General features: G+C 37.6%; 1 protein-coding gene across 3 annotated transcripts in view; it reads left to right on the top strand.

Moving 5' to 3' along the window:
* Positions 1-13475, top strand: part of flrt2 (fibronectin leucine rich transmembrane protein 2) — a 45743-nt gene extending 32268 nt beyond the window's left edge. Inside the window, exons 1-2 of one of the 3 annotated variants that reach the window (XM_079831899.1) lie at positions 4854-5357; positions 7754-13475. In XM_079831899.1, coding sequence (XP_079688025.1) covers positions 8146-10134 — 1989 coding nt within the window. In that variant the 5' untranslated portion in view covers positions 4854-5357; positions 7754-8145 and the 3' untranslated portion in view covers positions 10135-13475. Of the gene's footprint in view, positions 1-4853; positions 5358-7753 lie in introns of those variants that run through there. The other 2 variants (XM_079831900.1, XM_079831901.1) reach the window with 2 other exon arrangements.
* The last annotated feature ends 472 nt before the right edge of the window (positions 13476-13947 follow it).

The raw sequence follows: 13947 nt of genomic DNA, 5'->3' as shown, positions 1-13947 counted from the left end.
ACTCAATAAATATTTACATTTACTTGTAATTAGTGGGGATTTTGATTCAGTGAGTTGATTCTTTTAAAAATTGAAAATTTAATTCAAATTTACTTCGACAAGTGTGATGTTATTTTTGGCCACAAGCCTAGGGAAGTGAGTTTTTGAATCATTTACTCAACCGATTCGTTATAAAAACATTCATTCACAAGCAAAACCATTCTTATTATCCTTAAAATGTATGTTGACAGATCTACTACGACACTCCAAAAAGAGTGTTTAAGCATCTTGCACATTTTCCTCTATTTTATTCACGACTTGTTCCCTAAAAACATTTTCACAATTTGTTCTAAAACAATGATTTGTTCACATATGTAACATCATTATACTGCATGTAGCTTGCTTGAGACACAAAAAGTTAAAAACAGGAATGATACGTTTAATGTTACTTTTAACAATTTCAGATATCTGAATCTTTTGTGTCTTCTTTTCACAATAAACAGAGACAACGCAGCCATCCAATTTGAACTCGAAATTACACTGTGGTATTATTCATATTATATATTATCAAAGAAACTCCTAGGTGCTTTCCGCCACAAAGTGTTAATGTTTGGTCTAAACTATTAAATATTTAACACTTAAATTGTTATGGACGTGCTGCAGGTCTAAGAACAGTTCAGATATTACTTTATTATAGTATGTTGTAGGTGGTCTTAAGAAAAAGGATCCGTTCAGTTTTCACGATGTGATGAGGAATATAAATCACACATGAGTTTTGGTAGCAGCCCTTTGAACACTTCAGACTAGTAAAACTCCTATGTGCAATAGATCTACATTTGTTTGTTTGAGTAGCTGGCTGCTGAAGGGCCATGTGGTTCATTAAAAGCAATAAGAAATGCCTTCACTTGCATAAATGGAGCTGTAAATTGTGTCCTTCCACTGCTGTATAATGAAACTAAAAGGCATGAGCAAATACTTAAGAAAACCTTCTATGAAAGTAAAGCTAACTATTCTGATAATGTAGCGCTGTGTCTCATTCTGCTCTCTAGTTCTCTATGTTGAGAATCAGTATATTGTAAACACAAATTATGGTATTAGCAAGGACACAATCCACTTAACATTTGATTCAATTACATGTGACATGATTGTTGCCCACCTGAGGTCCACTGTGTAATATTTAAGAGGATCTATTGACAGAAATGCAATATTATATACATAACTATGTTTTCAGTGGTGTATAAAGACCTTCCCATAATGAACCATTATGTTTTTATTACCTTAGAATGAGCAATTTCTATCTACATACACCGCGGGTCCCCTTACAGTGAAGTCATCATTTTGCATGTTTCTACAGTAGCCCAGGAACAAACTGCTCTACAGAGAGCTAGCTACTCTCTGCTGTCTCAGACGACGACATCTTTGTCCTGTGTCGTCCACCGTAGCTTCTCTATGTGCAATTCGCAACCTCACCGCTAGATGCCGCAAAAATGTACACACTGAACCTTCAAGAGATTTTTAAGGCCCATTCATAACAAGAACAACAGCGATAACTATATTAGCGTCCACACCACAACACATAACATTTTGTTTATTTTAAGTGCACACTGCGGTTATGTTGTCTGCTTTTATCGTTCAGCAGCTGGTTCGTCATTCTGAAAGTGATTCTAATGTTACCGTTTTTCTGTCTTTAACATTAATCGTGTGTTGTCGATGTCTCAGATAATTAGGACAATTATTAAAACTGTATAGTTATAGTTATCACTATAGTTATTTATAGTTACGTTAAAGGTGCACTGTGTACATTTTAGCGGCATCTAGTGGTGAGGTTGTGAATTGCAACCGCCCACCACTCACCCCTCCCTTTCAAAGAACATAGAGAAGCTATGGTGGCCGACACATGACAAAGATGTCGTCGTCAAGACAGCAGAGAGTAGTTAGTGCTCTGTAGAGCAGTTTGTCTTTTTAGGGCTAATGTAGAAACATGACGGTGAAAATGGTGAATTCACTTTAAGGGGACCCACGGTGTATGTAGATAGAAATGGCTCATTCTAAGGTAATAAAAACATAACAGTTCATTGTAAGGTCTTTATACACCACTGAAAACATAGTTATGTATATTATATTGCATTTCTGTCAATAGATCCTCATAAATATTACACACTGCATCTTTAAAGGGATAGTCCTCACCCTCATCTCATTCCAAATCCAAAACATTCCAAACATTTAAAGTATGGTTTACAATAAAATACCATTTCCGTTTTTCTACTTCAAAATTGCATGTTTAATTCAATTTGTTTTGCTATTTATTTTAAATATTTGTGAAATGTACTTGCAATTTCCAGGTAAAAATTGTTTCTACACCATCTTCTTGTGTTCTACAGAAGACATTTTTTTTTTAAATTTAATTTGCTAACCCTCATTTTTGTAGGAAGTGAACCTTTTAACGCTTTGCGTGCCAGCATTTTTAAAAAAAGTTGCCAGCCACAAAAATGTCATGGCCCCCACAATTATTTTTTTTTGGTATAAATATCTGAATACGCAATATATCAAAAGAACAGACACTCTGCTTTATACAGTTTTATTCTAGCTTCATGATTTCTTTTTAATCAACACTTGAATTTTGGTAAGTTTCATTTAAAAAAGCAACAAAAATCACTCAAAAACTACATCCAGAATCGGGAAAGAGTTAACAATGACAAAATTTGTGATACATGAATATAGTGCTCACTGGTTTATATTGGAATTTTTTGAATTTTTATCAAACTAGTGAGCCGTTTGAGACACTCCAGGACAGCGTTTTTAAGTAAATGTGATTCCATCTAAAATATACGGCAGCCTATCATTTTACTTCTGCATATTTTTTGGGTTCAGTATATAATTCATTGTCTGTATGGCAGACAGATTTATGTTGAAATGAAATTTTGTGGACTGAGAAGGACGATGCAGTCAATCACTGACATTTAGAAGATAAAAATAAATATTAAAGACATCTGGAAAGTCACTAAAAGGGCTCTTCGCAACATGATACGATGGAACTCAGATACTAAGATCAATTTATTTTCAATAAGGCGGGAGACACTCTCATTTCTCAATGTTCAACAATTATAATTCTCTGCCCTTCCTTGTCATTTAATCTAACGATCGCAAATTGATTACCAAATCATTCGGGTCCTAATAAGTGTGTGGAGTTTTCCCTCCCACTGGATATAGGCCTACGTCAAGCTGTCCCCTCACTGTTAGTCGGCCTCTATTTAAATATCATGTCGCGTTTACAGTAATCTGGCCCTAATTAAAATGTATAGTCTGACAGAGTGCAGTATCGGCACATTCTGTGCGTCTTGCACACCAGTGAGCGAATAGTTAATGAATGCTACACTTGGAGAGAGGGAGAGAGAAGCTGTGCCCAAAAAAATGTGGCTGAAAAATGCCTTTACTGGCAGTACGGAAGTAGAAAGAAAGCAAGACACCTAAGTGTGTATATATATATATATATATATATATATATATATATATATATATATATATATATATATATATATATATATATATATATATTCTTAAATCTCTACACTCACTTGAATTTGTTGTACGTTATTAGACATGACGTTATTGGAAGACTGTCTGAAAGCAGTTACCTTAGAAGGTGCTTTCATACAAACATGCTGCCTGTCAAGTCAATGACTAACCGGGCAGCAACACAGCTGTCTTTGGTTTTCAAACACAGGAAGAGCAAGAACGAGAGATTCCCTTAAGTTTGCCTCAGCCACCTCAAAACAATAGAACATCTGGATATAATGTTTATAACTTAGTGTGAAACAGATACTGCAAAAAGAGATTTGAATTATCCAAAATAAATCAATTTATAGATCTAGGTTTCTTTTTAATTTTATTTTTTAAATATTTTATTTTTATATTTTGATTTTAATTGTATATTTTTAAATGGCTCATACTTTATCACTAAATAATAACTGAAATAAACATGTTATGCAATCTGTTTTCTCATTACAGAACATTTTTGGCTAAGTCAAGAACCCTTGATTCCTGCATAGAACCACAGGGTTTTGTATAACCCTATATCTTTTTTTTTTTTTTTTTTGCAAAATAAACCAAAATCAACCGTTCATTCAAAATATCTGACTCAATAAATACTGACTCACATTTTTTGATGACTGAATCTTGAGACTTGACATATTTGTTGTATTTGTATTTGTGTTCAACCAACACTCTCCTTGCAACACTTTACTATTATATGGTTTGGCAAATTGGTGGCTAATTCGGGAACACTCTCCTTGCAACACATATATATAGCCTATATATATATATATATATATATATATATATATATATATATATATATATATATATATATATATATATATATATATATATATATATATATATATATATATATATATATATATATATATATATATGTATGTGTGTGTACAAATCACATTACGAATTCATAAGAAATTGTAACACCTCATTAAATAGCTCATTTTCTCACGAGATCGCGTTGTCTCCTCCCAAGCAAAAAAGTAAGAGAAAACAAAAAGAGATAAATAAAGAGCATAAAATCTATTTCTGAGATAGGTTACAACATTGCAATCGTGTCATATGGAATATTTTGACTTAACATGACGTAATGTAGACATATCAACATGGAAAGCAAACGCATATCATTAAACAGATATGAGGAACTTAAAATGTAAGTGTCATTCCACCCCAGCCTGTAATCTCTTTACTCAGGACAGTGTGGGAGGACCGACCGAGAGAGAGAGAGAGAGAGAGAGAGAGAGAGAGAGAGAGAGAGAGAGAGAGAGAGAGAGAGAGAGAGAGAGAGAGAGAGAGAGAGAGAGAGAGAGAGAGAGAGAGAGAGAGAGAACTGAGGTGTGCAGTGAACAGATCATAACCAGCGCAGTTTTCCTCTGTAAACATCTCTCGGAGATAAATCGACAAACTCTTGTGTTTCGCTTTCTCGAAGTATGATGATATGATACGCGGTGACGTGGATGTATTTTGGGCTTTTTCGGCGAGTTTAACGACTCCTGGAGAAAGTGGATTTTGCAAATGTGAATTTGATGTAAATTAAAGGTTTAAACGAGGGCTCAGCCGTGGATAGGGGAACAGAGGGAGTCGCTTCGACAAAAAGTAGTGAGCGCGCGCACTGAGCTCTCCAGACGGGAGTCAGTATGCTGTCCGGAGGAGCCGCGGGCGGAGAGGAGCTCGGAACCGATTCGGTAGAACAGCATGTTGTGGGAATGGCGTTGGATCGTTACGTCCCGTCCATTTCATGGAGCGCATGAAGAACAAGGATAGGGGGGCAAGTGTTCTGTGTGCTTAAAACAGGCTATACGGATACAATCATGTTTGATAAGGTAGGCTGCTTTTAATGGAAATATTTTTTTTTTTTTTTGTGTGTTTTTTTTTTTTTTGGTGGATCCGGTCCATTTACCCGTCTAAATACAGGAATAGGTTATAGTTGACATCCACATGTTAAGTTAAAACTGTAGGTTTAGACTATAGTTGTAAGTGACCTTTGTAGCCTATAGTTTTCAGGCATCTTGTTCGAAACTATTCTGCTTTTACTTTTTCGCAAATTGCTGCGTTCATAGGTTAGGGCTTGTCTGCATTTCAATATCTCAAATAACATATTTAGGGTAAATAGTAGATAGCCTAACTTAAGCGGTTTATCTGGTCAAACATCAATGCGCGTCATAGCGCCGTTTCTTTTTACTTACGCTCGGCTCTCCTACCATCTGATTATCCATTCACATCAACAGCTTCGCTGCTCTCTTAAGTTCTCACGATCTGCCTCGTAATGTTTCCTACGATACAAACTTTTAGTGTTGTTTTGTCTTTGCTCTTTTTTTCTGTGCGCATGCGGTTTTCTCAAGATAATGTGAAGCAGTCAGAAATTCGCCCTAAAAATATGACGTTTCAGGTAACTGTTGGTGACTGCATATTTTACAGTTCTTATCTGCATATTTTCTTAACTGATAGTATAGCAACCAATTGAACAACTAAAATATACTTTGTTAAATATAAGCACTGTATTAATAAATGTGGTAAAATGGAAGACCACACGATGAACCAATGTTAAGCAAAATTGGCCTTTCCATGATCAATAGGCTATAGACAGAGTGCAGTGTGACCCACACAAACACAAAACCCCATCGGGTAACCCACGACATGAATAATGCAGTGAACAGTAGCCTAACATAAAATTAGTAGGCTATAACATACATTTTTGCACATAAATGATTAGAATAGTATAAATACATTGCTCAAATAATAAATGATTAAATAAAATATAATTCAATGTGATGCGTTTTACTGTTTTACTAGTTGACTTGTATTATGATTCATACTTTAAAACAATATTTTAACAATATTTTACTGTAAAGGTATATGTATTGTATTTTTACTTCCAAAATCATAGTATTTTACAGTAAAGAATGATCTGTTAAATATACATTTAACTGTATATAACAAAACATTACTTACTAGTAACCAAATAACTTTTTTTTATTCAGTTTTCACAAATAAGATTTTCTTTTTTTTTTTTTTTTTTACATAGGCTATAATTTGCTGTAAACCTCTTTATAATCATCAATATGCATTTTGATGCTAATTCAAATATAAATTTGGTTTTGTTTGCCGGTAATGTTTTTTTTAAAAATTTAAATCACATGTGTCACAGATTGCTTCTTAGTAAAGATAAGCGTTCTCTTGCCAGGCATTGATTGTCTTAACTCTGTTAACAAAGCAGATGGTCAGGTCGCAAAAGCAACAATCCAATACAAAGGTGTTTGCTGTAGGCTCAAGATGCCAAGAAATCTGTTATTTTACAGGAGCAATGAAAAAAAAAAATACAAATAGGACTAATGGCAATGTTTTAGTTACATCTGTGCATAAATACTGTTTTTGGTGTTGTCAACTACAACATATTATACTGCTGTCATATTTCACAAAATGTAAATGTCAGCGAAAAAGCCTGCTTTCTATCCCCCATGTTAAAAAGAAAAAAAGAAAAAGAAAAAAGAAAATCTTTCTCCAGTCTTGATTAAAAGGAAGCAGCTGCCTTGGACAATTATAAATACGTTTATTATTCTGATGAAAAACGGTGCACATTCATTTTTTTAATCCTAACTAATCACTCAGAAATGAGAACAATGCAGTCTGAATAGTAGATTCAGTGTGAGTAGTGATTTTGAGGTAGCATAAAACATCTTTGCTGAGGAAAAAACAAACAAAAAAACTGTATTGATCATTTATTGCAGATAGAGAGGCTAAATTCCCATTTAATTTTACAGGCAGCATTTGTCACTCTGAGCTGTGTAAGACTCACCCTCTCCCTCAACTTTATTTTTCCCTTTGAGCTATGCTTAAACTGGATGTGCATATTATATGATGCACAATGAAGACGCCATGTGCCGTATAGTAAACAAGAGAATATTACATAAGCAGTAGCCATGTAATTGGAAATACTTTTAATAAACACAAACGTTATGTGCAACTATATACTCCTTGCTTCATGTTTTGTTAAGCTATTGTTTATTTTATTTTATTGATTTACTGAAATTTGAGAAATAAATCCTGTTTATGCAGTTTTATATCATGCTCTTGAGATTTAACCACTTTCAAGACATTCATTTTAAGTTTTCTGAATGACTATAATTTGATGTCAGTGAAAAACATGCATATATAAGGTTTATTGGCCTACTATTCTTTTTTTGTTGTTAACTATTTGTATTCTAATTTGTCCTTATAGGTCTCTGGACCCAAATGTCACATCTTTTGGAAAAAGTCAGGGCTGGGGCCCATCAGCACTTGACAGAAGGCTGGGAGGTGGACGGTGTGGCTCAGTGCTTCAGCACTCTCTCAGTCACATCCTGCTTGGGCCCTACATTGAGCAAGAGCAGTTCTGCAATGATCTGATTCCTCAGCATGGATGGCTTAAGGGAGAGAACCCATGCCCTCTAATGAGACCCCATCTCCAGACAAGGACCAGAAATTATCAAGGGATTACTCCTCAAATTCCTGGTTATCGGCAAATTTCACATTAAAATAATCTTTTATAGGACATAATTTTGCTGGATTTGTGATGTTTCCATTTACTCCCTCCAACCACTAAGTTTGTTAGTGGTTTCTTTCTTTTTCATTATGGAGTTTCAAGCAGGATTTTGGAATAACGATTGGACTTCATTTCTTCGCTTTTGGTTGACAGTGTTGTTGAGCTTGCATGTGCAGTTCAGTCCCGTCTCCTCTTGTCCTGAGGAGTGCCGCTGCGATAGAACATTTGTTTACTGTAATGAGAGGAGCCTGACGTCTGTGCCTCTGGGGGTGCAAGAGGGATATATGACCCTCTTCCTCCATAACAATCAGATCAACAATGCCGGCTTTCCGTTGGAGCTACACAATGTTGCCTCTGTAGAAACTGTTTACCTATATGGAAATCAGCTTGATGAATTTCCCCTAAACCTTCCCAAGAACGTTCGAGTGCTGCACCTTCAGGAAAACAACATCCAGACTATCTCAAGGGCAGCACTTGCCCAGCTACCCATGCTGGAGGAACTCCACCTGGATGACAATTCCATCTCAACTGTAGGGGTAGAGGAGGGGGCTTTCAGGGAGGCTGTCAGCCTCAAGCTTCTTTTCCTCACCAAAAACCACCTAAGCAGCATTCCTATCGGATTACCGGTAGATCTCAAGGAGCTGCGTTTGGATGAGAATCGCATTGCCGACATTGACGAGGATGCTTTCCAGAATGTCACCACCCTGCAGCGACTGTTGCTGGATGGGAACTTGCTCGAGGATGAGGGCATCGCTCCAGGAACCTTCCAGGATCTGGTCAACCTCAAAGAACTGTCCCTAGCACGCAACTCACTCACCACTCCGCCACCGTTGCTCCCTAGTGCATCCCTGACCAAGCTTAACCTGCAAGAAAACCAGATGGACACCATTATAGTGACATCCTTCGCTGGGCTTAGTAAACTGGAGAAGTTGGATATATCCAGCAACCAGCTACAGTTTCTTCCATCGGGTGTCTTTGACGGCTTGAGAAACCTGAGGAACCTTAATGCAAGAAACAACCTCTGGCGTTGTGATTGCAGCATTAAGTGGGTCATTGCATGGCTCAGGTCTCTGCCAACTGCGATAAATGTCCGTGGGTTTACGTGCCAGAGTCCAGAAAGGGTGCGTGGCATGGTAATTCGAGAGCTCACCTTAGATGCCATTGACTGCCCGGCGGGCACCGTGTTGCATCCCTGGCCAACCCATTCATATCCATCTACATTGCCACCACGCAGAACCACCACCATCACCACGACCAACTCTAGAACCACCCACTTCACCACCATTTCACCCACTGCTTTTTACCCCGCCTCAGCCAACCCCACTCCCCCAGTTCCACATTTCCCTCCTGGTCCCCTACCTCCTTATGAAGACCCCTTAAAAATCTCCTTTCATGTCGTTAATTCTACCTGCATTGATGTGAGCTGGGAGTCTTACTTCACTGTGACGGCTTACAAGGTGACTTGGGTCAAGATGGGGCAGAGTTTGATGAGCGACATCCATCGAGAAAGAACAGTCCCAGGATACCAACGAAGACTTAGCCTGTCAAATTTAGAGCCCAGGTCTGTCTATCGCATCTGCGTGTACGTTCTGGATACTCTTAACACTTACAGACCAGGCGAGGATACTATCTGTTCTGAGGCTAAGACCAAATCCACATCCACATACTCTGAATCCGAGCAGGCTGCCCAACAAGACAACACCTCCACACTCCTATTAGCTGGAGTGATAGGTGGGGCAGTGTTGGTGGTCTTAGTGACACTTCTAAGTGTGTTTTGCTGGCACATGCACAAGAAAAGCAGGTCGTCGTCGTCCAAATGGAAATACAATCGCGGCAGGAGAAAAGATGACTACTGTGAGGCCGGCACCAAAAAGGATAACTCCATCCTGGAAATGACTGAAACAAGCTTTCAGATAGTGTCGCTAAACAATGAGCAGCTTTTAAAGGGGGACTTCAGAATTCAGCCCATCTACACACCTAATGGAGGAATTGGCCTCCGAGACTGTCACCTTAGTAACAATAGCATAGCTTATTGCAAGAGCAGCAACGTTCCCAGTGTGGACTTCTGCCACACATGATGCTTTTCAATGGATGCTATAACCATTTGTTCAAAGGAAATGTAATTCAATATACTGTAAATTACACGTATACATATACATATATATATTTCCAGGTGCAGTCAACATGGTAATTTATACTGTGGACAATTATGTGGAATTCTGCTATATTTTCTATTCTTAGTAAATATGAAATGGTTTTGTAATTTGTGAGTTTCAAAGTTGTTTCGCTCAAAGACGCTGCAGATGTTTTGATGCCGTAGACGTTGGCTACCTGCTGCAAGTGCAGTCCACAGGTTTTGCCTCTCAACCACTTAAGGGTCTTGAAAACGTTGCTAACCACACAACCAAAATATGCCCTTTGTGCTGAAATACAGCTACCCCTTCACACAACAGTAGTTAAGATAACAGTGGTCAGGAAACCAAAACACCGCTGATTAAGCTGCAGTAGAAAAAAAGGAGCTGAGTTTTTCGCTTTTTTTGTGGAATTGAAGTGCACTTTTAAAATGCAGCAGAGAGCATGAGCAGTCATTCAGGAAATGAGCTTTTGTGGAAATCACATTTGAAGGGAAAAGGACCACCCTTCAACACCCTGCAGTTCTCAGAAGGAGAGGCTGACATCGGTGATCGCGGTAGGGAGATGGGCAAAAAGGGTTCCTGTGCAAGCATTTTCCAGGGCATGTTTATGTTTCATTTTACCCACCAGAGGGCAGCTTGTTTCAGTCCATACAGAGAACAGACCACAAACCCTCTAGCATGTTAAATCACATAAAATACTTTTATGTGGATAGCTTTTGTGCTGGAGCCTTATTATCAAGTAATTAACAGTCCAAACATAAAATTCGGCATTATAATATCTAAACCCCTTAGGTAAACTATTCATATCCTGAGGGAGCTCTATAATCTGCTTCATGTTTTCTTTAATTATAAATTGTAAAAACGGAAGACATTTAAAAAAACATCAACTAAGTCTGTATTTCCCTTTTTTTATACTTGCCTTTTCTGTTGTTCTGTTTTACAAATTAGGCCAGGGCATTACACAGAGCTCCACCTCTCTATCTATTTCTGTTCTCTCACATGAATGTGATCAGGAACATTCTACAGCGACATCCAAATCATTGTCTAGCTTTTCCTTTACGGACCAAAACCCTTTTTAATCATGCATCACATCAGGTGGGATGATGAATGACCGTTTAAACAAAAGCCTTCTTTTCATGGAGAAGAACTGGCACATGCCAGATTCTGTCTTTGAAAGAGTTTTGGATCCCTGCATGAGTGCAATTAGGACTATTTTTTAAATGGCGCACCAGTTTTCCAGGACAGAGTTTGGAATGCAGGCTTACTGTGGAGAAGTATTTATCATGCGCTGTTACTCATAGACTTTACTTGCTTTGACAAGATTTTATTTTGTGGGCTGAGTTCAAACCCCCACTGCATAATCCCTGGTCCAAGAAAGGGGGGAAATCAAAGGTTATTTTCGCTTGGCAGGAGGATTCTGGATTGGAGAGGGGGCTTGTAGATGGGGTGGGGGTCCTAATTGTCAGAGTTAACCATTCATCGCTCTCCGACTTGGCATTAAGGGTAAGACTAGATTGCTGGATACTTGTTTACATCCAAATTGCTTTTGGAATTACTCAGAATCAAACAGATGTTTGATTTCTGTGACTAACAGTTGGTGCTTGCACAGGTTAACTACCAACAACACACAAGGTTTGCCTCAGTGCGTGGCACAAACAAAATGCTCTGTAAAAGAAAAAAAAGGGCTACTGCACTTCTGTGGTCTTGAAAGTATTTCTCATTAGCATCCCAGCAGGCTGCTCCGACCACCCCGTCCCTACTTTCCTTGAAATCTGGAACATCCTAGGGCTTCATTTCTCATCTGAAGGCTTTTAACTGATGTGTACACCATTAACAATTCATTTCAAATCCTGTGGCCACCCGTAACTCTTTTTAACAGACTTCCTCCACACAAGTCCGGTGCGGTTATCAGGCTCAGGTTCCCCGAGAGGAGGCAGTTGTGGTGGCGCAGACCCAAATGAATCGCTGCAAAGTTAACCCGTTAGTGAGATAAATCTGTCTCGAGCCTCTCTCCGATATATTTTCACAGAGAGAACAGTAATGGCAGGCTAAGCAGAGGAACTTATTTGTGCCACTATCCAGTACATCATTCCCTCTACCAAAGTCCTCAGGCGTGGAGGGGATTTGCTGGGTCATTACCAAAACCAGAAATGTTTCATACTAAACACGAACAGTTTTATCTATTGCCTTACTGTAACCCAGCAGTATGTCTTAATGTGGTTCACATGAAAGATTTGACATCATTTATGCAGAGATCTGTGGATTACAGTGAGAGTCACACATTTTGAAGGCAAGGACTAAATGGAAAGCACACATTTTGAAGGGCAATTGCAAACTGCATCCTGACAGACATCAATAGATGACATTGCTAACAAGCCAAGGTCTATCCTCCAGACAAGAATGGTGTGTTATGATTCAGAGTGATTCATTGCCTCACTCGTGTGGCGGACATTGTTCTTTATTTTCTATGGATGAGCTGAAAATCACAGTAGTGGCCCTGTAGTCAAATGGATGTATTACACAAAAGGGACTGTGAGCAATGCCTTGCATCCGTAATCCTACCCAACAGTCAATCCGTCTCTTGAAAAAGCACATTGATTTGGTTTTGGAATAATTACTCTAAATGACTGTGAGGTCAGTCTGAACAAAGCACTACCACACATGTGGCTGAATACATCTTTAATCTTTGTGTGTCCCTTTCATTATTTTTTGAAAGAATATATTTTTCGCTATGTTTTGAAAGTTTCTCACCTGTTCGATTTGGTAGATATCCACTATTAAAACTTATTTAATGCAGTTTTCAGCACATCGGTTGACATAGTGGCTTTACTTTAGGATAAAGCTAAATCTATCTGATATTTGAATAAATCGATTACCAAGTGGCAGTTCATTCTAACAGCCATGACTAGCTGAACAACAACCAGAAAATGTCATGTGTTCTAGTATTCTATGTCTTTTTTTTCCTTCATAATGAGGATGGGGCGTGGTTCTACAATTTTTGAAACAATCTCATTTTAAAGATATGGTGATTTGTTTGGTCTTTAAGCTGGGTTTTGCGAGTAGAATCCAATGGGAACCAAAGCAACTTTTGTTTGCAACGTACTTTTAATTTCTTTTATTTGTTTCCACTTCTAAACGGTTGTTGTTGTCCCATGTATGTGCCTTGAATTGAACTTACAATGTAAAGTCCTTGAAACCTTTAAATGTTTTGCACAAGTTGTAAATAGAGAACCCAAGCTTTTTTTTTTTTTTTTTTTTGGAAAATAAAGGAGCCATCAGAATTGACCAGTGATTTTGTCCATTATAGCCAAATCTCACTTTCTTATTTTTCATGATGTGTGATCCATTAATTAACACACTGCACCCATAGACGTCCAAAACTGTTGGCTAGTATGCTGATATTTTTTTAATTTTTATTAATGATGTTAGTTGCTTCGGACAAGTTAGTCCTTTTTAGACATATATATTTTTTCGTATCTTTTTATAAATGATCTTTCAAGTATTTAAATTGTACCTGAGCAAATTACATTTATATTTTACATGTTTGCACTGACAGCTAACAAGCTAAGACCCAAGCATTTTACAAGACATTCAAAATATTTTACGATTCCGCTTAATAGAAAAATAAATTCATGAAAAAAGGTTGATTTATTGTTTTTAAAGGGTAACTAAACCCTAAACCAACTTTTTTTAGTTAATGATCTGTAATACTGGGGCTTTATTAATGCTGTTCATTGATTCAAGTAAATGTTTTGA

Source organism: Gobio gobio (genome assembly GCF_949357685.1).
Source record: "Gobio gobio genome assembly, chromosome: 12".
Classification (NCBI taxonomy): domain Eukaryota; kingdom Metazoa; phylum Chordata; class Actinopteri; order Cypriniformes; family Gobionidae; genus Gobio; species Gobio gobio.
Note: the sequence above shows the minus strand (reverse complement) of the source record. Positions and strands in the feature narration are given on the sequence as shown.